The sequence below is a fragment of the Chenopodium album genome, chromosome 14 (genome assembly GCF_948465745.1).
Source record: "Chenopodium album chromosome 14, dcCheAlbu1.1, whole genome shotgun sequence".
Taxonomy (NCBI): domain Eukaryota; kingdom Viridiplantae; phylum Streptophyta; class Magnoliopsida; order Caryophyllales; family Amaranthaceae; genus Chenopodium; species Chenopodium album.
In genome coordinates this window covers 6,333,364-6,360,046 of record NC_137847.1, presented here as the reverse complement: position 1 = coordinate 6,360,046, position 26,683 = coordinate 6,333,364, and the positions used below count along the sequence as shown (strand labels likewise).

Genomic DNA, 26,683 nt, shown 5'->3' with positions numbered 1-26,683 from the left:
GAGGAGAAGAGAAAAAGAAATGAGTAAAGCTCAAACCACCATATATATATTTTCAACTAGTGACCTTGGAAATAAACATATGTAGCTTCTAAAATTTACAAATATGCTCTTAAAATGAGCATGTTCATAATGCTTCGTATACAAAGTATTATTATTACAATGCATAATTGCATATAAACCATTCATTAAACTGAAATTTTAAAATGAGTATGTTATTGTGTTTTTGGATCTCTAATTAGAGATGTCGCATCATTACTCCAATCAAATTAGGTGGACTTTTTGTGCTACATATTATAAAACACTACTCTTTATAACGTGTTTACGTGCGGGTAGCTATATCGTGTGGCTGATTGTAAAATAAGGAGTAAAAAGCGATGAATTTATTTTATAAATTAAAAATGTTCATATGATTTAATAGAAATGAGCAGTTAACTCTCTAGGAAAATGAACGTAACGATACATCTAAATGAACATATTATATGTGTAACTGAACAATTTAAATAAATTAAACATACTACTATTTTTACCACTTTATAACTAATTATAATCCAGTGTTATAAAAAACATGTATTTCGTATTAAAATTAACAAACATCTTTTTAAACTGATAATAAATGTTGTTAAACTAATGAACATGTACAAATGAACATAGAGTTCATCTAAAATGAACATTTATAATAGATTGCAAATAAATGAATATCTTTTAATACGATAATGAACAAATATTAAATTTTAAATTAATATCTTTCAATATGAAAATGAACATGTGATAATGTAAAGAGAATAAGCATGTATCAAATTTGATTGAACATTTTCTTAATAGATGAACATAAATGAACATCATTTAAAATGATCATTTAGGATGGATTAAATTACTATCCCAAAATCTACCGAATAACAAATATAAACTTTTAATTTGCAAAATAAGTAGTAATAATTGATAATTTATTTATGCTTCAATTCAATAAATCAAATTGATAAATTGCCTTTAATTTTATTTATCATGATTTTATTGTTATTCCTTCTAGAAATGAACATGAATCTTATCTAAAATGAACATTTATAATATATAAACTTTACTAGCCAAATTTTATTGAATAACTATATTAATTAACGAAATATGTAATATCAATTGATATAATCAATTCCATAAACAAATTGACAACTTGTCTTTAATTTTAGTAATTATAATTCGAATATTATTATTGTTTTTATAAATGAACAAAATGATTTTAATTTAAATTGAATATTTATGATAGATTAAATATACTATCCAAAACTCACCAGAGTAACATTTGTAATTGAAAAAAAAAAGTAATATTTATTGATAATTGATGCTTTAACTATATGAATTAAATCGATAATTTGTCTTTAATTTTATTTACTATATTTAATCCTTTTACAAATGAACATAGAGTTCATCTAAAATGAACATTTACAATAGAATTAAAAAATGTACTATAGTACTTAATTATTTTCATTTGAGAATCAATACAAATATCCTCTTTCTTGATAATGGGAAAGAAAAATAAAGTAGTTATGCTTATGATAACATTTAATTAGAAAGAGAGAGTATTTAGAGATAGAAAATTGTAGAGGGACAAAGGTTCATGGGAAATATCGACAAGGTTTGACGTGATTGAAGTTCTTATGGAAATGCCTGGTAACTAGAAAATCAAATTACACACTTTTAAGTCAGCAGACATCATTCATCTCTGTCACTGCCGGCGATAGCGGCTTCAAAGTACCCCGACGTCGGAGGAGAGAAACATGTATCCCAACGTCAATCAGGTTACTGAGGCAAAGCAGTGGGAGTAGTTTTGGGAGAAATCATTGTCGGATCATTACTTGCGACTTTCTGAGCAATCTCGTTGATTTTATGAAATCTTGTGATTTTGGTGGGTGTAGTCTGTAGATAATGGAGGTAGCTGGGTATAAACGCACCGTTTAGAAGGGGGTGTGGGTATAGCTGCCTACTCTTGGGTTTAGGCATATATAATTACAACCATCAGTTTAACCTTTTGGTTGAATTGATCCACTAACAGTGACATTAATTTAACGTTAAGTATTTTATCACATTATTATGAGAGATAATACTCCTTTCATTCCGATTAGATATCTCAATTTTTTTTTATTTATAATAAAACCATTTAAGTTTACTCTTTTTTTTTCTTTGAATGGCGATTTAAGTTTACTTGTAACCAACACTTTGCCTCACTTTTTTTTTTTTTTTTTTTTTTTTTTTTTTTTTTTTTTTTTTTTTTTTTAAAGAAAAACCCTCTTTGTCTCATATTGGAACCACTTTTTCACCCCTTTTATAAAATGTAAAAAACATAATATAAAATTATTCTCACATTGATGCCTAGAAAAACTATGAACAAATTCCCACTACACGTAGGCCCTGTTCTCATCAGATTATTTTTGGTTCAGTTCAGTTAAGCTCTAATAAGTTCAGTTCAGTTCAGTTCAGCTCCTAATTTCCTTCGCTCATAAAATATTCATTTCAGTTCAGTTCAGTTCAGCTCTAATAAGTCCAGTTCAGTTCAGTTCAGCTCAGTTCAGTTCAATTCAGCTTATTTCAGTCGATGAGAACATGCCCTTAGTATTACGTACAAGTAAACAATAATCCCATCATCATTAACGTGCCATAAAATAAGAAAGTCAATTATTGTTATGCTCAACAGATTAAATTGGTGCGAGGTAGCACATTAGAATCTTAACAAAACCATAATTATGTAATTATCTCTAATGGTTCATCTATAATTGTAATCTCGATTGCAACATATATAATGCTACTAGTTTTATTTGCTCCGGTCAAGTAAAAATTGTAGGGTTCAATGAAGATAATCAATCCAAAGTTTAAGCTTTCATTCATCTTAATAGCAATAACAAATATTACGTACAAACAAACCAAGGATTTGGCTTAGGAAGTACATATATACATCCAAGTACGTATTGTTTTATTTGCTAACTTGTAAGTAGTACGAAGAATAACATAATTTGCCATCCTTCTCTTTATTGGTAGTTCTTCGACAATCAATCCTTCATAGTTTAGACCCTATAATCAGGATAAATGGTCATTAATGAGTTTATATTAATTGCAATGATACAATTTATAGTATTATTAGTACGTACACTACTAAAGTGGTTATTGACTTACGGGGTGAAGTCGATGTTAATTCTACCGGCGTTAGGGTCAGCAATCACGGAAAAAGCTTCTATGGAGAGATCAAGGCCGTTTGCTGAGCAACCGGGGCAAAGGTCTACAACTTTAACGGTAACACTACCACCTCGACAAGGTTGAGGTACGCCTTGGTTGGTGCCACTAGTACAAGTGACACGGTACATCCTACCACAAGCTGCCCTATTTTGGAAGATGTCTGCACTTGCGGCTGCTATCATCGTTCCTTGGTTTTCAAATCCATAACATGATGAAGCTACAAAACAAATCTATAGATAAATAAAGGAAATTTCATAATAATTGCTACATATATGTTGTCATATGATAAGGTTATACATGTTTAATTCAATCAAGTGAGCCAATTACATGTAGTTGTCACTCCCATATATATATTTCCTAAAGCAAATATTGTAATTCAATTTCGTAATTCTAACTATTATTAGTCCACGTAACATAACACGTACGTCTATTTATATATATGGACTAATAATGTTGTTGAAATTAGTATAGGACGACGAAAGTATATGATATTAAGATGCACCGAAGCACGTACGTAGTTAAAGATGAATGAATATTTAAAGTACTTACGAACGTATGTAGTGTAAAACGTGGCAGTTCCGGGAATGGCAATTGCCACTGATGCAAAAGATGCAAAAATGACTACGACGATCATGGAATGTACAAGAGAAGCCATCTTCAATCCAATGAAAATTTATTACTTATCAACAATAAGTTTTATAGGATATACTTATAATATGAAGAGTTGCATGAAAAATAGGAGCAACATTTACCATGTACTTATAGAGGTCTAGTAAAGACTAGAGAGATAAATGGTCTATGTACGCATCTTGATTTTTCATATTTGACTTGCTGTATAATTATGACTTTAAGAACTTGGAAAAGATTTACACGCAATAGAAATTTCTGTAAATTCAACCTAAAGAGTCACTATTTAATATAACAACATATAGATCGGATTTGGTTTTCTTTAGATTATATTATATGGATCAACACGATTATGACAATCAAATAATTAAGAATTAAAATCACGAGGGATTTTAATTTGCCTAAGTTTCGTTCATTGACCCAATTAAGCGCCATTTGTCCGATATTCAGTTTTTTAAAAGTAAACTAGTATGTAGGTCGGGTGTTACAACAAGTTGCTACTTTAATTATTCCTTGTGATTATATGTATTTGATATTTATAGTGTCTTTTTTTTTTATTAGATCTTTTGATATGCAATTATATACATTTCTTTTTATATTTATAACATATATAGTTGATGATTGGCTGAGATAGTTTAAATAATCATCATTATAAGAGGTTGGGTGTTCAAATCCTCATGGTTGATTGAGTGATGTGGCCTAATGATTAGCGTTGATTGAGTGGTGATGTAGCAAAATGATAAGTTGAACTAGATGACGTGGCGCAATAATAAAAAGGATTTTACGTGGCACATAATCGTTCTAGAAACGTCTTTTAATCTATTAGTATAGATTTGAAATTACATGCATGAAATTTCATAAAGGATTTTTTCCACGATAGTGCTCCTCAGAGGAACACAATACAGTTTGGGGACTTCATTTCTCTCTATTACCAAACAATCTAATGAGCTACGTACCTCATCTCTTGCTTTTTTTTTTTCTTTTTTTACAACAGCTTTATTTTCTATTTTGATTGATTGCTTGATTAGTTCAGGTTCTACAATTCTCAAGTCTTATTTAATTATAAGGTTATGCATGAACGTTTGGTAAGAAGGAATGAATGGTAATTATATTCAAAAGTAACGTTAACTATATATATTACAAGCTATAGTCTAAATATGTGCAAGGAATAAACTAAGGAAAATAATAATATCCTTATGAGGGGCTATTATTTACAGCTAACAAGGAATATATGGCTAACTAATTAGGAAGATTACAATGATACAAGTCAAAGATATTATTATACGTAAAAGATAACTAAGGAAAATATATCAATTTACTCCATTAATTGATATCTTCTCCAATATGCCCCCTCAAGATGGACGACAATTAGATAGTCCGATCTTGGTCAAGAGAACGTCGAGCCGTGGTCGAGATAATGGTTTAGTGAGGAAATCAGCGAGCTGATCACCGGTGGAAACATGTACCACACGTAATGTCTCATTTTGTACCTGCTCACGGATGAAATAAAATGCAACTGCCAAATGCTTCATCTTTGAATGAAAAACTGGATTAGCACTAAGATAAGTGGCACTAAGATTATCACAGTAAATCACCGGAGTGTGAGTGATCTTAACACCTAGTTCGGTGAGCAAATTTTGAACCCACATAATTTCAGCAGTAGTAGTGGCAACGGACCTATACTCAGCCTCAGTATACGAACAAGCCAATGACTTTTGTTTCTTAGAGTACCAAATAATAGGATTGCGCTCAAGGAAGACAACATGACCCATTGTTGATGTGTAGTCATCCTTATCCCCTGCCCAATCCGCATCGAAAAAGGCATGCAAAGTAGGTGGTGAATCACGATATATGTCAACCCCTTTATCAAGTGTACCACTTAAGTATCTCATAAGACGTTTAAGAGCTAACCAATGATCCGAGGTGGGCAGATGCATAAATTGGGAGAGCTTGTTAACTGTGTATGCAACATCTGGCCGGGTGAGAGTAAGATATTGGAGACCTCCAACAGCTGTTCTATAATCCTTCGGTTCTTCTAAGACAACACCCGAGTTGGTGGTCAAATGTTGTGTGGTGATCATAGGAGTGGGTGCCAGTTTGGTGTCAAGCATACCCATGGGATCAAGAAGATCAATAATATATCGACGTTGACTGAGAAATAGACCATGAGAAGAAGGCATGACCTCAACACCAAGGAAGTACGAGAGTTCACCTAAATCCTTCAAGGAGAACCTGTTAGAAAAGTCTTTGAGAAACATATTTAAATTAGTAGCATTGGGCCCGGTTACAATAATGTCATCGACATAAACAATAAGGTATATAGGTGTAGTAGCATGATCAAGGATAAATAGTGATGCATCCAAAACACATCGTTTGAACCCTCTACTAATCAAATAATTTGCTAACTCAGTGTACCAAGCCCGTGGGGATTATTTGAGACCATATATAGCTTTTTTGAGCTTGCAAACGTGAGTTGGAAAATTAACATCAATAAAGCCCGGAGGTTGGGACATATAAACCTCTTCATGTAGTGTTCCCTATAAAAACGCATTATTAATGTCGAGTTGGCGGAGATGCCAATTTTGAGAAATTGTTAAACTGAGAAGGGTGCGAATAATAGCCGGTTTAACAACCGGACTAAAAGTCTCTGTATAATCAATGCCAGGGCGTTGTTGGAAACCCTTTGCAGCCAAACGAGCTTTGTACCGTTCAATTGAACCATTCTTTTTGTATTTTATGTGGAAAACCCACTTACACTTGACAATGTTGCGAACCATATATATCCGGAGATGTTAGATCCCAAGTACCAAGATTATGAAGAGAAGCAAGTTTCTCCTCCATAGCTTTCCTCCATAATGGGTCTTGTAAACCTTGTTTTACAGTGTTGGGTACCTCTGGCTTAGAATGAACAGAGGTGTTGTTTACGTACTTTTTATTGGGTTTAAAAATGTTGTTTTGGGATCTCGTGATGATCCCTTGGGTTGGGTGGGTAGTTATTTGGGTATTTGAGTTTGTGTTAGGCGTAGGTGAAAGAGGTAGAGGTGGGTTTTGTAGAGGATTTATAAGTGAGGGTGTAGGATTAGATGGTAGGTGCAGTGTGGGTAGTGGGGGAATGGGTTGGGCTTGAGTTATAGAGTGGGTAGAAGAGGTGGGGCTATTTAGAGTAGTGTTGGGCAGTGGGGTAATGGGTGAGTGTTGGGTAGTATCAAGTGGGCTAGAGACATGTGTAGGATGGGAGTTGGTATGAGTGGAATTAGATGGAGTTAGTGTTAGTGGACTTGGGCCAGAAGAATCTTGATGGTCATGCATTGGCATGTGAATGGGATTTTGTAAAATAGGCAACGAGATTGAACACCAAGAGTCTGGACTTGAAGTGGTAGTAGGTGAGAGCATTTTCATAAGCTGAGAGTGGGAAAGCTCATTCTGAATAAATCGAACATGACGAGATGTAAAAACACGATTATTGATAGGATCTAAAAAATGATATGCACTTTGTGTTTTTGAGTAGCCAATAAATATGCAAGGTCTTGATTTTGGATCTAATTTATGAGATGTGTATGGTTTTAACCATAGATAACATAGACAACCAAAACTATGCAACTTGAGATAATTGGGTGGAGACCCGAACAAACAATGATACTGGGATTTATTTGAAAGGGTTGGAGTTGGTAGCCTATTTATTAAGTAAGAAGCAGTTGAAAAAGCATAGGACCAAAATGAGAGTGGTAATTGTGCATGAGATAAGAGAGATAGTCTCATTTCAACTATGTGACGATGACGTCGTTCGGCAAAACCATTGTGTTCGGGAGTGTGTGGGGGTGATGTGAGATGGGATACTCCATCAATATTTAAGAAGGATTTTAGAGCTTCATATTCCTCCCATTGTCCGAATATAAAACCTTAATTGATTTATCAAAGTATTTCTCAACCAAGGCTTTGAAACGATTAAAAACTGGTTTAGTGTTAGACTTATTTTTGAGGGGATAAAACCATAAATACTTGGTAAAATGACCAATGAAAATGACATAGTATTTGAATCCATTAAGCGAGTTAACCAGAGAGGTCCATAAATCAGTGTAGACAATGTCAAGAGGAGAGTGGGAAACGAAAGTAGATTGAGCAAATGGAAGTTTATGAGTTTTATTGCATTGGCAAGCATTACAATTGAAGGATAAAGAACTAGAGACATTAAAATTAAAATCTGAAATAATGTGCTTAAATATAGATAAAAATGTATGGATGGCCAAGTCTATGATGCCAATTTATTACCGGAGTTTTGATAGTAGAGAGTGCTAAAATAGTTGATGGAGATGGCCACTCATAAACTTCTTGTTTAGTTGGACCCTTCATAAGAGGTGCCCCCGTGAGTTGGTCCTTCAAAAGAAAATAATCGGATGAGAATTCTATGAGAAGATTATTGTCTAGATACAATTGGAAAAGTGAAAAAATAATATTGCAGGTCATATTCGGAGCACATAGAACATTAGAAAGATGAATAGTTTTAGAAGAGTTAATGGGAAGAGAAAGAGAACCTATATGAGTGATAGGCACTCCAGTTCCATTACCTATGACAATCTCCTCATTGCCATCGTATGGGTGATGCAGAGCAAAATTGGACATGTCATGTGTGACATGATGAGTAGCACCCGTGTCCAAGAGCCAAGAGGATGGTGCACCATTATTGGTAGCCGTGGCGACATGGGCTTGAGGAGGAGGTGGAGGTTTAGAATTGGGTGGGAGAGTAGGTTTGGCAGATGGGAATTTCTGTTGGAAACTATGACAGCGGTATAGTGAGTGTCCATGAGCATGACACCATTGGCACCTCCCTTTATACCCTTGCCCATTAGGCTTGTCATTGGTATGGGTTTTCTTATAATTTTGTCCAGACTTGTTTTGATGGTAAGTGGGACGATTAAGAGTATCATTTGATGGTGGATTTGAGGAATGTGAGGTAAAGTGACGAGTAGTGGTAGCATGAGCCGAAGCGGGTAGCGGGGTGGGGGTTGTATTTGTACGTAAACTAACCTCTTTGATAAGCAGTTTTTCATGTAGTTCATCAAAGGAAATCAAGGTATCACGATTATTTGTTGCATCTATTACCGATTGATAGTTGGAATCTTGAAGGCCCTCAAGCACCCGTTCAATCAAATCATCCGGCCTATAAGGCTCACCTAATACAGCAAGTTAGTCGGCACAAACACGTATAGTATTCATGTACTCCGTAATGCTTTGTGTTCCTTTTGTAATGGATTTCAGGTTTGCTTTGAGTAGCTTGGCATGGCCTCTAGTATGGCGAGCAAAAGTGTGTGCTAGAATGTCCCATGCCTCCTTAGTTGTTGTGGCTCTGGAGACGAGAGGAGAAATGTTGGATTCAAGAGTGCCAAGAAAGGCACCGAACACCAATTTGTCTTGTCTAACCCATGTAGCATGGGCTGGGTTTGGAGAAGATACAAGATATTTGGTAATTGTTGGTGGGGGTGCTGGGTGGGAACCGTTAAGAAATTTGAAGAGCCCATGACCAACAAGGATGGCTTCTATTTAGAGTTTCCAGGAAAGATAGTTTACGTTTGTGAGTTTGAGAACATTGGTAAGGTTAACAATAATGAGAGGAGATGATGGTTCAACCTCATTTGGGATTATATTGGAAGACATGGAAGCGTGGAGGAAAAAAAATCAAGAGTTTGAATCTTCCTGCTCTAATACCATGTAAGAAGGAATAAATGGTAATTATATTCAAAAGTAACGTCAACTATATATATTACAAGCTAGCTATAGTCTAAATATGTGCAAGGAATAAACTAACTAAGGAAAATAATAATATCCTTATGAGGGGTTATTATTTATAGCTAGCAAGGAATATATGTCTAACTAATTAGGAAGATTACAATGATACAAGTCAAAGATATTATTATACGTAAAAGATAACCAAGGAAAATATATCAATTTACTCCATTAATTGATATCTTCTCCAATACATTAGACCTAATGATTACTCCATCAGTCCATTCCCTAATATTCGTTCTAAGGTTATTCAATAGCTCTTAAAATTGTTATTTTATGCATCAATTACTAAACTAGAAAGCAATAATATTGAATGAAAAAGTGATAAAATAAATGACAAATAATATATATAAAAAGTTTGCTAGGTACGAAATTAAGTTGAGATTCTACTTTGGATATAGAGGTTTATTTATACTTGTACAATTGAGTTTGAGTCGTATGGAAATTCAGAAAATTATACATTTTTTCCAAAAGTATTTTAATTTTTTTTTTTTTTTTTTTTGGTTTTTGGAGGGGAAAAATGAGTATAATATGATAGTTGAGTATCATTGTAACATACGGAGTACTCTTTTTAATTTTGTACGCTGTTCTTGTTTAAATTACTTTTGTGTAAGATCTGTGTTTGATCGACAACATAGTAAGACGACTTTACATATATTTAATACTAGTCCGGTAGTCGTCATTTATGTTAAGGGCCAGGACAACAAAATTTATTCGCCTTATAAAATATAAATGATTAGTACTTCGTATTAATCTCTTTGGCTTGTATTCTTCATTTCATTTCATTTCATTTCGTTGCGTCATCTATCGTCATTTAAGCTTGATAGATATTATATTTAGGATAATATTTGTCGCAGATTAGGATATATTAAATGTATATTTTGTATGTTTATCGTGTCTAGGTTTCCTAACGTAATTAGGCCTAGCTATGTAAACTCTATATATTTGATCAATGGTACACACTCCAGATTGAGGAGTTTTTCCGAAATCTAACATGGTATCACAGCTTAGGTTTTAGATCTCAATTTTTTATTTTTTCCAATTTTATTGGTTTATTTGTTTTTATTGGGACCTTGCCTTTATCAAGCTTCTGCACTACCTTCGCTTTGCTCTCTGTTCTTTCACAGATTTCGGTCTCCAACTTTATTGCTTTTTGCTTTTATTAACTTTTTGTTTGGGTTCACTGCTACATTGAAGCCTCATGGCCAAGGAAGATGAAGCCACTCCTCCACCACCTCCGCCACCACATACGCCGGAGTTTCACCCTGCCTTGGCGGTGAACAACATTAAAAATGCAATTCCTCTAGTTCTTGATTATGAGAAGGTCAAATATTCTAATTGGGTTGAGCTTTTTGAGAACCATGCTTGCGCCTACAATGTGTTAGATCACATTGACTCCACCGTATCCCGTCCTACCGATATCTCGAACTCTTTGTGGGAGCGTCTTGATGCAATAGTCAAGCAATGGATATACGGCACTATCTCCACCGACCTTCTTGAAACGATCTTGTCAAGAAAATCAACTGCTCAACAAATTTGGGATCGCATTAAAGAAATTTTTCAAGATAACAAAAACACTAGGGCCGTTTATCTTGAAAATCAATTTAATTTGCTGCACCTTAGCAATTTTCCCAATGTTACTGCATATTGTCAACAGCTCAAGAGCATATCCGATCAATTGGCTAATATTGATCAACCCGTCTCGGAGCAAAAGATGGTAATCCGTCTAGTGTCTGGCCTCACTAACACTGACTTCGATACGGTGGCGACAATGATACAACAAACCGATCCCTTGCCCTCTTTCAACACTGCCAAGTCTCGACTTCTTCTCGTCGAGCCAATGATCAAAGCCAATCGCAGCAATCTTCCTTTATTGCTCATCAAGATTCGGCATCTTCTCAAGGTTATGGTCAATCGCAGCAACCCCCTTCCAATGGTGGCCGCGGCACTGGTGGCCGTGGCTCTGGTGGTGGTCATGGGGGACGTACAAGTGGCAAGGCCGGTGGGAAAGGACGTGGCAGAGGTCGAGGAGGCAACTCGACGAAGCAACCAAATTTGTCCCAGCAGCAACAACAAGGCTCAAGTCAGCAGCCTTATCAACCTCAGTGGGCCAGCCCAACCCCTTGGCCCAATCAGCCTGGTTACTGGGCCGTACCCCCCTGCCCATACCCTACGGCCCAAGGCATAATTGGGCAGCCCAGATCAGTTGCCCCATCTAGCCAAACCAACCGAAGCCCACCCCAGCAGGCCTACGTGGCTGGGCCACCTCAATACGGCCAACTATATACTCCAACTGAATTGGGCTCTGCTTATTCTTCCATGACTCTTGCAAACACCGACAATGGATGGTATATGGACTCGGGTGCTACCTCGCACATGACTCATAATTCAGGTACTCTCATGCCCTTGTTTAATTTGAGCACTAATAATAATATTTTAGTAGGTAATGGTCACCGCATTCCAATCGCAGGTTATGGTCACACCACACTCCCTAACAACAAATTAACACTTCGTGATGTTTTATTAGCCCCTCAAATCATTAAAAACTTAATTTCAGTCCGTAAATTTACCTCTGATAATTTAGTTTCTATTGAATTTGACCCTTATGGTTTTTCTGTGAAGGACCTTCGAACGGGGAGGATAATAACGAGATGTAATAGTTCGGGAGACCTTTACCATGTCACCAACAACACCTTACCATCCTCATGTCTTGCATCAACACTCATGGTCACTTCTCCAACAACTTGGCATAGTCGCTTGGGACACCCCGGTGCTAGTTCTATAAGTTTTCTTAGGAGTAACAATTACATTGATTGTAATAAGGAGCATAACTCCGATTTTTGCGTCTCTTGTCAATTAAGAAAACATGTTAGACAACCTTTTCATGATTCTACTAGTCAAACTTTTTGTGCTTTTGATATTGTTCATGCCGATTTGTTCACTTCTCCGATTAGGAGTATTAATGGTCATAAATATTATTTAGTTCTAATCGATGATTTTACTCATTTTGTTTGGACTTTTCCCATTGCATACAAATCTCAAGCCTTTCCGACCTTTGTAAACTTTCGAAATTATGTACAAACTCAATTTGAAAGACCCATAAAAGCTTTTCAAAGCGATCATGGCCGTGAATTCGATAATGAACCATTCAAAAAGCAATGCTTAGAGAATGGTATGGTTTTTCGGTTTTCATGTCCTAATACTTCATCTCAAAACGGAAAGGCGGAACACATGATCCGCACTATTAATAATGTTAAACGCACACTCCTTTTTCATGCCTCTCTTCCACCAAATTTTTGGGTCTATGCTCTTGAGACCGCAACTTATCTTTTGAACATTTTACCAATAAAAGCTCTCAAAAACATGACCCCCACTCATGCGTTGTTTCGAAAACAACCCACTTATGACCATCTAAGGGTGTTCGGTTGTCTTTGTTTTCCTAATCTCTCATCTACTACTCCACACAAACTAGCACCTCGTACTACTCCATGTGTGTTCCTAGGGTATCCCCCAAATCATAGAGGCTATAGGTGTCTTGACATTTCATCAAACAAAATATTTTTTTCACGTCATGTGACGTTTGATGAAAATACTTTCCCATATATGAACTTGCACAAGTATAAATTGGAGGATTATAATTTCTTAGCCATTGATGATGCATCCCCCCTTTTAACCCACGTGCTCATGCGCCACTTTAGGCCCACTCAACCTCAAGCCCACCTGCCTTCACCTCCCTCAAGCCCAAACACCATACACACAATTCCACTAACTCCTACCCACGCACAGTACACACCGCAACATACCCGCGGCAACACCTCACCAGCCGCGACCCCACCGCGGACTGGTCTGCCCCCCTACAGCCGGTTAGTCCGGCCTCACCTCAACCCACATACACCCCGCCACCCTTGCGTGGCGTGCCACCATTACAACCCACCCGGCCGCCACCTCCTTCTCCCCGTATCACCCGTAGTCAACGGGGTATTTTTAAGCCCAACCCGAAATATTGTAACCTTACCGTTCAACCTTCGGGTCCATCTCACCACAAATCACCCCTTCCAAAGTCTTATAAACAAGCCTTAAATGACCATAATTGGAATGCGGCGATGAATGATGAGTATAGTGCTTTAATTAAAACAGGGACATGGAAGTTGGTGCCTAGGCCTACGGGGGTGAATATTGTTAATTGTATGTGGCTCTTTAAACACAAATACAAGTCTAATGGTGACCTTGAAAGGCACAAAGCTCGTCTTACTTGTGATGGCAGGTCGCAGGAAATTGGTGTGGACTGTGACGAGACTTTCAGTCCAGTAGTAAAACCGGCCACTATTCGTACTGTTCTCAGTTTAGCCTTTGCTAAAAAGTGGTCGATTCATCAATTAGATGTCAAAAATGCCTTTTTACATGGTGATTTGCAGGAAACTGTTTATTTGCATCAACCCCCGGGTTTTATTGATCGGAGAGCTCCTACTCATGTTTGTCGGCTCCAAAAGGCTCTATATGGTTTAAAACAAGCTCCCAGAGCTTGGTACCAGCGTTTTGCAAATTTTCTGATCAAGTTGGGATTTGTCATTGCTAAGAGTGACACCTCTCTTTTTACTTTCCGGCAGGGTGATGATATGACATATTTGCTCTTATATGTTGATGATATTATTTTAGCTACCTCACCTAACAGGTTGCGTACAGGAATTATTTCTCAGTTGCAAATTGAGTTCCCTATGATTGACTTAGGTCCTTTGAGTTATTTTTTGGGGATTGCGGTGACCCGCAAACCCTCTTATATGCTACTTTCACAGGAAAAGTATGCATGGGAGATTTTAGAGCGTGCAGGTATGGCCTCTTGTAAGCCTGCAGCTACTCCAGTTGACACTAAGTCCAAACTTAGTGCAGATGCAGGACCACCTTTTCGGGATCCTACTTTGTATCGCAGTTTAGCAGGTGCTCTTCAGTATCTCACATTCACCAGGCCAGATATTTCTTATGCGGTACAACAGGTGTGTCTATTTATGCATGATCCCCGAGAACCTCATTATGAGGCATTGAAACGCATTCTGCGTTATGTTCAGGGTACCATTGATCACGGCTTACATTTATATCCTACTGTTTCTCATCGATTGATTACTTACACTGACGCTGACTGGGGAGGTTGTCCCGATACCCGGCGTTCTACTTCGGGCTATTGTTGTTTCCTTGGGGACAACCTCGTGTCTTGGTCGTCTAAGCGTCAACATACTTTGTCTAAGTCGAGTGCAGAAGCAGAATATCGAGGCGTCGCAAATGTTGTCTCTAAGGCATGTTGGCTTCGTAATTTATTACTTGAGTTACATTGTCCTCTACGACAGGCTACTATAGTTTATTGTGATAATGTCAGTGCTATCTACCTTTCTGGCAACCCGGTACAACACCAATGCACCAAGCATGTGGAGATGGATATTCATTTTGTTCGGGAAAAGGTTGCTTTGGGGGGAGTACGGGTTCTGCATGTTCCTACTAGATATCAGTTTGCGGACATTTTCACTAAAGGCCTACCATGAGATTTATTTCTGGAATTTAGGTCCATTCTTAGCGTACGACCTCCTCCCGCTACGACTGCGGGGGTGTGATAGATATTATATTTAGGATAATATTTGTCGCAGATTAGGATATATTAAATGTATATTTTGTATGTTTATCGTGTCTAGGTTTCCTAACGTAATTAGGCCTAGCTATGTAAACTCTATATATCTGATCAATGGTACACACTCCAGATTGAGGAGTTTTCCCGAAATCTAACAAAGGTATCACTACTTTTATGATAAATGACATTAGCGATACGTGCAATAATTATAAAAATTCACTATCAAACTTTTTTTATTTTTTATTACTTTTTTAATACAAAGATTCAGTCAAAAGAAAGCAACAAACTAGAATAAATAACGAAGGAGTTGACTAGGGATGTCAACGGGGCGGGGCGGGGCGGGTTTTGGCATTCCCATCCCCATCCCCGCCTCACATTTCCATCCCCATCCCCGTCCCCATCCCCACGGCGGGTCTGAAAATTATCCCCATCCCCGCCCCGGCGGGTTCAACTCCAAAACCACCCCCGCCCCATCCCCACGTGGATATCCATCCCCGTCTCAACCCCACGTAATCCCCGCCCCGTACCCGCCAACTCCCCACCTTAAATCCACCACAAATAACATATTTAAACCTATTATTAAAAAAAATAAAAAATATGTACTACAGGCCTACAGTTAACAGCTCAAATAAAAAATAAAAAAAATTAGCAGTACATACTTAACATAATTAAAAAAAAAAACACAGTAACTAATATAATACACTCTAAACAAATAAATGTAACTCTAAATTGTCTAAAGTCCAAATATTAAAAATACATAATAATAACTCTAAGCCTTCAATTATTCTGTGCTGTGCAAACTTCACTTGTATTGGAATCGATATCTCATGTTTCAAATTCTTCCTCTAATTCTCCCACCAATTTAGCATATTCATCATCCTTGTATTCTCTACAATCTGAAAATTCAATGTGACTTAATTAAAAATAATAATAATAATATTATTAATTAAATAAGATTTATAACCACCCACAATTAAAGAGACCAGAACAAGGGTAATAAAAATAAAAGTATGCCCTCTGTCCAGAACTTCAAATTAAATGAAATTATCAAAACATTTTCTAAACTAATATCAATATCATGCAACTCAAAAGTACAAGTAATTACATTATACTCGGAGTAGCAAATTAGCAACATGTATATCCTATAAACTAAAATTTGTAGTAACTCATAAATCATAACACCAAACAATTCAAAGTATCAGACGAATTAGAGTCAAATTAAACATTCAGAAATAGATTAGTTAGAATCTAGGACAGAATTATGGCTAATCAATTTCTTAGTTGATTTGTCAAATTATTTTTCATCAATAATTGGGGAAAAAATAATTGGGAAATTAAAATAAATAAAAAAAAACGAGTAAGAGAGATTGAGATAGTACCGATTATATAGGAAGAGGTAGGGATTATGTAGATCGGAGTGTTGATCAGCGCACAACTCAGCGGCGAGATTCAGAGGTGGTGATTGTCTGATTGATAGAGCTTGAGAGGAGAGGAGAGTGAATGAGTGATAGTGTCGGCTAGGGTTGAGAATGAAAATGAATATGGTTTTTTTTTCTTCTAGAAGTCTAGTGTCTAGAGACTTCCTTAATCAAGTCAGTAACATTTTTTTTTGCTGTATAATATTTAACGAAATATGTTATTGCATTATATGGGACGGGTCGGGTATAATGCGGGTATGGGTCAGGTGTGGGGTGGGTCAGGCGGGGCGGGGCGGGTATGGGGTGGGTCAGGCGGGGCGGGGCGGGGCGGGGCGGGGATGGGGCGGGTATTACTTTAAATCCACCCCCGCCCCATAACCCATGGCGGGTATGGATTTTAGACCCATCCCCGCCCCGCGACCCGCCAAAGCTAGACCCATCCCCGCCCCGATGGGGCGGGGATGGAGCGGGTCTCCTACTAGACCCGCCCCACTGACATCCCTAGAGTTGACGCTATGCTTCCTAGCTGAAGTCCCAAGTCGATGAGCAGGCAAAATAGCATCTCGGGAACCCTTCTGCAGTAAACAAACAGTAGAGAAGATAGAATCTAAACCCGACCAATCCTTAACTTGAAGAACCGATGAGATCAAAGAGGTGAACCCATTGGGGAAGGAAGGGAGATCAGCGGTAGGAATTCGGATTCCCAAAGGACCACAAACCCAAATATGACGAGTAAAAGAACAATGCAGGAAAAGATGATCAACGAATTCTGGGCTGAGGTGACAAAAGGAGCAAATAGGATCTATAGGGATACCTTTACTCCGTAATTTAAAAGCAACACGGATTCAGATCACAATCAATTTGATTGACAATACGTACAATACTTCGTATTAAACTAATCTTATGAAATTTCCATACTAAATTTACCAAACAAAAAAATTTACTTAAAATTTAAAATAAATAATCATGCTAACTAGTCAATATATAACCAAAAATATATTTTGACATTTATAAATCATTTTTAAAAAATGAATAATACAGAAAAGGGAAATAATTATGAGGTTATTTTTTTTTACCCTTCTTAGGGCCTGTTTTGATTTACTGAACTGAATTAAGCTGAAATGAATTGTTTATGAGAGAAGAAAATTAGGAATTGACCTGAATTGAACTGAACTGATTAGATCTAAACTGAACTGAACTTGAAAATAGGCCCTTAATTGTCTATGCAATTTTTTTTACATGATTTAAATAATTTTTCTAACTTATCTATACTGGAATAGAAGGGTTTTTTTTTTCTCTGAAGTTTTTTATGCTTTTGTTTACTTATGCATCAATTATGCCTTTTATTAGGTCTACAAAAATGTATAGTTTTCGTGTTGTTAGTTCTATTCATTTTCATGTTGTTAGTTCTTGACACAATAAATGGCATAATTGATGCATAACTAAATAAAAGCATAAAAAACTATAAATTTTTATAACGGGAGTTACAAGTTTACAAAAGCATAAAAAACAAAAGCCTCATCCCTTTCACCCTTTGTAATGGGAGTTACAAGTTTACAACAATCAATATATTAAGTTACATAAATAAACGGGGAAAAAACATGTAAGGAGCTGGTCCACAATAATATACTTTCAACATAATAACCTTTATTAAAAGTTGTATGACCTTTAATATTATTTTGAACTTGAAGTACGATGTAGTGTTGAACATAATGACCTGTATATAAAAAGAAATTCATTAAAAAAAGAAATTAACCTCTTATACTCTTTATAATGCCACAAAGCCCACAATAGCTTATTGCAATATAATAACCTTTATTATAGTATAGTGACTTTTTTTTTTTTTATTAATAAAACAACCTTAATGTCTCTAATCTTAGTGGTCCATAATAAATTAGAGTGAACCAGTTTGTAGATGAATGTGCTATTCCAATAATTGAAAAAAAATAAGGTTACTCATCTTATACAAATTTAGTTATCCTTTTAATAATTTAAACATAAAAAGGGTTACATAAATGAATAGATAGATTTTTGTAAAAATTATTGATGTTATTTACAACGAATTTTGGTTAAAATATTGATACCCGCACGAATAAATGAATTTCACCCCACACTATTTGGCTAGACTTGCTAAGTTGTGGACTTGTGGTATATGTTAAAAGTAGTGCTGTCAAATTTCAAACCGAAACCGTTTAACTGTCCGAAACCGACCGACCCAAATGAGAACCGAACCGATTAAAAACCGATTTTTTTGAAACCGAAAACCGACCCGAACCGTATTTTAGTAAACCCGAAACCGAATCGACCCGAATAATGTTAAACCGTATAAGAACCGAACCCGTTAACAAACCGAACCAAATATAAACCGAACTGAAAGGAAACCGAACCGAAAAAGAACCGAACCGTATCTAACCCGAAATCGGTTCCAACCCGAAACCGTTTAAACTGGCAAAAAAACCGCTTACACCGAACCGTTAGCAAACTGCTACCCGTTTGCACCGAACCATTTAAAAACCGAACTGTTTGTAAACCGAACTGGTTATAAACCGAACCGTTTATGAACCAAACCGCTTTTAAATCGAACCGTTTACAAACTTTTTTATATAATTAAATGGATTTTTTTTTACGGGAATATAATTAAATGGATTAAATATTAGAAATCTTAGAATATTTTTTTTAAAATAGCAAGGCAAATCATTCATTAAGGATAATCAGTGTTCACAAACAAGAGCAAAACAAGCAGGCTCAGGCCCTGCCTCAAACTATTAGCAACACTACTGCCTCTAGTCATGTATATAAATGATTAAATAAGAAGCATATAATAACCTAATTGTAAACACAATAATACATTAATACACTAACTCTTATAATCTACTTCGTAATAAACTAGTAAGATTAGTATTACTAAACTTGAAATAGAACATAATATGTATTTATAAAATCAATGAGAATTTGTTTATAATATGATGCCTAACTAATAAATATGAAATGATTCGCGACTTTATATAAAACTTGTGAACGCAAAAGGTTAGCAAGTACTATTAAATTTCAAACCAAAACCATTTAACTGCCCGAATCCAAACAACTCGATAAACAATTTATTTTTTGAAACCGAAAACCGACCCGAACCATAATTTAGTAAACTTGAAATGGAACTGATATGAATAACGTTAAAGTGGTTAAACCATCGAAGAACCGAACCAGTTATAAACTATACCGAAAAAGAACCGAACCAGTTAAAAACTGAACCGAAAAAGAACCAAACCAGTTATAAACTGAACCAAAAAAGAACCGAACTGTTTCTAACCCGAAACCGTTTCCAACCCGAAATTGTTTGAACCGGGATAAAAACCGTTTACACCGCACCGTTAACAAACCGCAACCCGTCTGCACCGAACCGTTTACTACCCGGACTGTTTACAACCCGAACCGAATTAAAACCGTTTAAGAATAAACCGAAACCGAATCGAACCGATAACTATTTAAACCGAACCAAAACCGACCCGTGAGACAATTAAACCGATTCCAAACCGACCCGATTGAATACCGAACCGATTTCAAACCGAACCGAAACCGAACTGTCAAACCGTTTTGACAGTGCTAGTTAAAAGGGATATATTAAGGCCCATAATCATTACAGAATACATTAAATTGAAAGTTTAAAATACAAGTGTCAACTATTAAAATATCTCTTTATTTATTTATATATAAATTTGAATAAAATTAGCTGTAAACAATCAGTTAAAGACCTTGAATACTGGTTGAGCTTATTTCACAACCATTCATCAATTTCACTCTCTAAACTTCTCTTTCTCTCTCTAAAACTGTTGGATTTCCAGATTTCTTCTCTCTATGTTTTCAGATTAAAATCCACAAAATTTGATTCTCTATCATATTTCGCATCTATTGACCCTTTTTTCTTGCATTTTCAATTAAATTTACCCATTACTTATACCCATTTTTTACCTTTTTTTTTCCAAAATAAAATTCAATTCATCCATAATTGATGCGCTTTTCCTCGTTGAATCAAATTTATTTTCGATTATGTCTGAACTCAATGATATAATTTCTTTGATAATTTCTCTGATCGAAATCGATTTTTTTGATAATTCTTTGGAAATAAACATTGCGTTTTGTCCCTCAAAAGTCCATCTGTCTTCGCCACCACCGAGAATCAAATCACAACCTTATTCCGCCACATCGACCTAATTTCCTTCTTTTAACGGTAAAAAAAATCAGCATATTGTATTAAAACATTTTTTTTCTTTTTATTTTTTATTCACTTTTTTTTTATATCTGTAATATAAACTTTAATTTTGTTAACAGGCAAATTTGTTATTTTCAACTATAGTATAAGGACAGATCTGTAATTTCAGTCACCCTAAAACCCTAAACCCTTAACCCTAACCCTAAACCTTAACCCGTAACCCTAACCCTAAACCCTAAACCCTAAACCCTAAACCAAAAACCCTAAGCCCCACTAAAACCTAAAACCCTAAACCCTTAACCCTAACCCTAAACCTTAACCCGTAACCCTAACCCTAAGCCCTAAACCCTAACCCTAAAACTTTAAACCCTAAACATTAACCCTAAACCCTAACTTTGCTCCCTTTAGCCAAAAAAAATAAATAAAAAAAAATAAAAATAAAAATAAATCCTAAACCCTTAACCCTGACCCCTTAACACCTAACCCTAAACCCTAACACTAAACCCTAAATCCTTATGTGTGTGCATCGCACTTATTAGCCATCCTAGTATATACCAAAGATACAATGAAGTGGTAATTATATATACACTTCATATTTCGTATGTCCGTAATAGTAGAAGAAATAATGGCTTCCTAAAATAACAATGCACAATATATATTACCTCCGATTTTTTTTAGTTGCAACTTTGGAATATTTTAAATCTCTTAAATAATACCCCAAAGTTGCAACTAAAAAAAATCGGAGGTACTATATACTTGTATATACGAGTACACTATTTATTAGATTATTATGTTCTTTGTATATATATATTTATGCAGTAAATTTGTCTGAAGCATGAAGCCTCAATAATACGTACATGTGAACATGTCCACGAAAAATCCAATACTATATATGAATATGAATTGAGATTATGCACTAATTTGAAGCTAAGCTTTGCATACTTTTATTTCTCAACCTTACATTATATAAATACAAAGCACATGAAAACTAATCAAGCATAAAACGAGTTATGACGGCCGAACCTTATAATTAACTCACTCTTTTTTTTTTTTGGGTGAAATATAACAATTATTTTATTATATATAAAAAGGTAGAAAATAGAAATGAGAAATTTGCCGTGTGTTATTTATTATATATAAACATGATTATTATATATGCGTTGTATATTATGCAATAATCTCAATTAGGCACTTTATTATACTCCTTAACGTTCTCCAAGCTTCAATGCGTACGTGCTTCAATTCAAACCCTATCAAAGATATGATCAAAGCAGCATTGTATTAGTATAAATGTTCAAATACTATTTCATGCAAAAACAAAAAAAATACTAATACTGTTCAATACAAAATTGATTCTTTATTATTAATTAATTTCACTTTCAACTAATTAACCAGTTGAAGAATTTTAAATTTGATTTTCTTTTTGCCTTGTGAAAAAAAAAATGTCGAAATGGAAGTTCATGTATGTAACCGATCACAATTAACATTCCATTGGTTAAATATCATATAACTAACACAATAAATTATTACTCGTATGTGACATTTTGGAAACCTCTTATATATTCTATGGATTGTGAAACGTAGTGTGTTGAGCCTTATTGTATTTAGCCATTAGGCTTTTTAGGCCAATGTTAGTTTAGGCCTTAATGTAGCTAATTAGGTTGTATATAAACCTCACTTAACATTAATACAAAACAAGGAAAATCAATTCCTAACATGGTATCAGATCTATGTTAATTGTCTAGATATATATAGAGAGATTACTTAATTACCGGGTATAGTCAATGTTAATTACACCGGCATCAAGATTAGCGATGGCAGCGAAGGCTTCCCGGGATAGATCAAAGCGACGGGCTGGACAACCAGGGCAAAGGTCTACAACTCTTACAATAACGCTACCACCACGACAATTGGCACCGGTGCAAGTAACTCGATACCTAGTTCCACAGGCAGCCCGGTTGTTGAAGAGAGCTGGATTTACTGCGGCTATCATTGTCCCTTGTTCTTGGTACCCATAGCATGCCGATGCTGTTCACATAACATAATAGAAGTACATGCGGTGTTACATACAACTTTATATATATATATATATATATATATATATATATATATATATATATATATATATATATATATATATATATATATATATATATATATATATATATATATATATATATATATATATATATATATAGGGTGTTGATATTGCCAAGGCAAAAAAAATCACTTTCAAGGCTAAATTATCTATTATTGGCTGTAATCTAAAAGAATCTATAAATATCAAACTTGTTTATTCAATAAAATATTTTTTAATCTTTTAATAGTCTTTTATTGCTAATAATCTTGTATTACCTATAATTTTTAGTAGCTAAATATTCCGATTAAAAATTTTTCAAACTCCACCAACTAATTATTTTCTTCAAAATCCTCCATTAAGTCAATACTCTCACAATTTACTAGTCCTTGTACCGAATTTATATACTTCTTAATTTTTATCAAGCCCATGGTGATAGTGCACCAACTTCAATTGATCATCCTGTCAAAAAAATAAATAAATAATAAATAAATAAATAAATAAAACTTCAATTGATCATAATAATGCACCTCATGTGTTGGTTAGATTGATTGTTTTTAGTTTCTTAGGGATATCATGTAAGTGGCTATTATACTCTTTTTGTTATGTAGCACTTCGTATAAGTTTTAACCTTTTTAATGATATACAAATTAAGCTTTAAAAAACAAAAGTTTACTCTAACATTGAGAAACTACTACTCCGTATTTGTTCAAAAAAAAAAAAAAATACTAAAACTATGTATTTGGCTATGGATATTGATCGTATGATGTACAACTCCTTAGGCATATGATATATTTCTTCGAAGAATGATGACTAGCTGGTTTGCCTATTAATGTTTATCGTCTTTAGAATGAGAAAGATTTAAATTGAAATATCTAGCTACTAAATTATAGTAACAAAATATTACAAAACATTATTGGGAATATAAGATTATTAAAAGATTACAAAATTAATGAGTTTGACATTTATAGATCGATTCTCATAGATTACGGACAGTAGTAGATAATTTAGCCTTGGAAGTGACTCTTTTTCCTTGGCAATATCAGCACCCTATATTATATATGTGCATGGTATCTTTATTACTACCTCCGTTTTATACTATTTGCAATGATTTGACATAAGAGTGAGTAAAAAATGTCTAATCATTGCAAATAATATGAAACAGAGTTGGTATATATTCTCAATAAATTTGAACCATCTAATACGAACTACTTGTATTAAAAAATGATTGCAAATTTATTTGGTGACGAAGAAGATTATGCTTACGTTTGTAAACTGTGTAAAATGTGGCAGTTCCAGCAACACCAAATGCAACTGAAGCAAAACATGCAAGAATTGCCACAAAGAACATAGCGCGAGTAAGAGTAGCTATAACCATTTCTTGCTAGTTGATTATCTCTAGCTAGGATTATAGAAACTAAGAAATGATAATCTTTTAACAAATTATGAACTTTATTTGAAGCTAAAATATTTGCATGAAAATTAATTTGCAAGGCTATGCCCTATATATAGGCCAGGAATTAAGAGGTTTTATTTCTTAATCAACTAGCTTTTTGCATTATTCTTGGATGTACGTATGATTGTAGGGTTTTATTATTCTTGCATTATTTTTGCAGTACTACATGATATCTATGAAGAAAAGTCTAAGCTTTTACATAATGCTATACGTCTTTCGTACAATGGTACGTGCCAACGTTCGATTATGATCTAGTTTAACTTATAATTTATAAAGTTTGAGTGTTGCTTGCCAAGCAACCATAACTTTTAGTCTTCCTAAATTAAAACAAATTGAAAACTTGAGCTTTGATGACTGCAATATAATAAATCAAACGATCATTATTGGACAAGACAAAATTTGTTATTTGTATTATCCCACTAATCATTTAAATAATTATTCATAGTAATATAGTATATATACTCTATATAAGATCATTTATCCTAGCCTGTTATGAATCGATTTAATTAGTCATTTCACAATTTATGTGATTCATATCACTGATTATGTTTACATTGTATATATTTTGATTATAATTAGAAATGTTAACCTCGGATAGAAAAACTCTTAAACCAAACAAATATGAAGAAAATGTTGCATCCACTATATATAATCTAAAATGAAGAAAAACTCTAAAAAAATTTGATGTCTATTTGTATATGTAGGCACGAAAAAATTTATAAAAGTGTCACTTCGAATATTATATGGGTCAAAAGTCAAAGTATTGACTCCTATTTATTTGACTATTAACTAAACTTAATTATTTTGGGTGAAATAAATTAAATTAGTCCATTTTAATTATTTTTAATTAATTTGTTTATTTAATAGTGAAAACCTATTAAAATGGGTTAAACTATTGTAAATGAGTCATGATTACCTCAAAAGTCCAATACATATCAAACCCTAAGCTAATTAACCCTAGGGTGTCTCACTCTATTAATAGAGGCTCTCTATTTCATTTGAGAGAAGAGAAAACCTAGAGGAAAACAAAAAGACTACATCAAAATAAACACATAGCAAGCTTCTCAAAACCCTAAACCTCTCCAAGGAAAACCTTTCAAATACTTTAAATCTCTCAAGAGAAAACCTCAAAACCTTTTCAGAGAAAACATCTCAAAACCTAGAAGGAGAACAACAAGCATTCGACGTGCCGCTCTACTCTAGAAGATCACCTGTGGAAGAGATCAAGCCTCGCCGGCCCTCAACACGAAGGAAAGAAGAACTTCAAATCATCAAGAACATCACCAGTTCAACCTCTACATCAAATAGTCATTATTGATCGAGATCAAGCCTTGTCGGCCATTAACCAACAATTCAAGTCAAAGGTCTACATCAAATATCTTCGATAGAGATCAAGCCTCATCGGCTCTCAAACAGAACCCAAGTAAAAGTTCTGCATCAACTGTCTTCGATCGAGATCAAGCCCCAACGGTCCTCGCTCGAGAATCTAATCAATCCGTGAATTATGTCAAAGTCAAAGTGGAGATCGAATCAGTGGATCAAATTAGAGATTGTACCCAAAATTATCAAATTAATAAAATTAACACTTTGTTGCATTTGTTTTGAATCTATATTTTACATATTTAAAATTTGTGTTTACAGTATAGAAGACTCTTGTTCAGTTGTACCACTCCATCGGAAATTCCCTTTGATCTAGATAGGTGGGAAAGTTTGGTCCACTTACAAATTCAAAGGACATTTTGCACTAACATAATGGCTGATAGTAATTCATCACTTTGAATCTTTGATAGTTCATCATGTTGAGCATGCAAATGTACTAGCATAGATTTTATTCCCTTCGTTCTTTATTAATATCCCTTTGGTTCTTCGTTGATTTGTTTTTCTTTAATTTTTGGTTAAGGGCACGTTGATGGAGAGAAAGAGTGGCGGGATTAGATGTAAGGGTTGTGATGATCCTACACTATACAATCATTTGTAGTATGGAACAAGCTCAAATTAAAGGGATAAATTAAAAGAAAATAAAATGAATCAAATATATACATATTAAGAGATAAAGGGAGTAGTTTGTACATGTATCAATTTAAGGCCATATATTTCTTTTGATTTTGTGAATGTAGTCATGTAGAGTAGATAATGATGACGCGATTTTTACCTTGTGTATTTGAATCAATTAGGGTAGGCCGCCCCTTTTATAGAAGGGTATGTATGCCAATGTATATTTCAAAAAAAAAAATAAAATAATACTTGCATTCTTTTGCTTATTTAATTAAATTAGGTCTAAACA

The 26,683-nt window shown here is 34.8% G+C and overlaps 2 protein-coding genes and 1 pseudogene across 2 annotated transcripts; all 3 read right to left on the bottom strand.

The window, feature by feature from the left end:
• Positions 1-2,902: 2,902 nt before the first annotated feature.
• Positions 2,903-3,913, bottom strand: LOC145578726 (EG45-like domain containing protein). The gene is made up of 3 exons (XM_081636028.1): positions 3,769-3,913; positions 3,160-3,436; positions 2,903-3,057 (listed from the first exon to the last, which is right to left on the bottom strand). Exons 1-3 carry the CDS (start codon positions 3,872-3,874, stop codon positions 3,051-3,053), a joined length of 390 nt encoding a protein of 129 aa, XP_081492154.1. The 5' UTR covers positions 3,875-3,913; the 3' UTR covers positions 2,903-3,050.
• Positions 3,914-5,198: 1,285 nt separating this feature from the next.
• Positions 5,199-9,268, bottom strand: LOC145577666 (uncharacterized). The gene is made up of 4 exons (XM_081635142.1): positions 9,265-9,268; positions 8,116-9,017; positions 6,602-7,269; positions 5,199-6,078 (listed from the first exon to the last, which is right to left on the bottom strand). Exons 1-4 carry the CDS (start codon positions 9,266-9,268, stop codon positions 5,199-5,201), a joined length of 2,454 nt encoding a protein of 817 aa, XP_081491268.1.
• A 13,366-nt stretch (positions 9,269-22,634) lies between these two features.
• On the bottom strand, positions 22,635-24,321 carry LOC145577665 (EG45-like domain containing protein pseudogene; annotated as a pseudogene).
• Between the last annotated feature and the right edge of the window lie 2,362 nt (positions 24,322-26,683).

Bases quoted from the DNA above. Each gene is read 5' to 3' on its own strand.
- LOC145577666 (XM_081635142.1), bottom strand. The intron at 7,270-8,115 runs GTAATAAATTGG...CGATTTATTCAG, and splicing joins TCTCTACTATCAAAACTCCG to AATGAGCTTTCCCACTCTCA. The intron at 6,079-6,601 runs GTAAGTGGGTTT...CTTTTCTAACAG, and splicing joins GGTTCGCAACATTGTCAAGT to GTTCTCCTTGAAGGATTTAG.
- LOC145578726 (XM_081636028.1), bottom strand. From the start codon at position 3,874: ATGGCTTCTCTTGTACATTCCATGATCGTCGTAGTCATTTTTGCATCT. The intron at 3,437-3,768 runs GTAAGTACTTTA...TTTGTTTTGTAG, and splicing joins GTTTTACACTACATACGTTC to CTTCATCATGTTATGGATTT.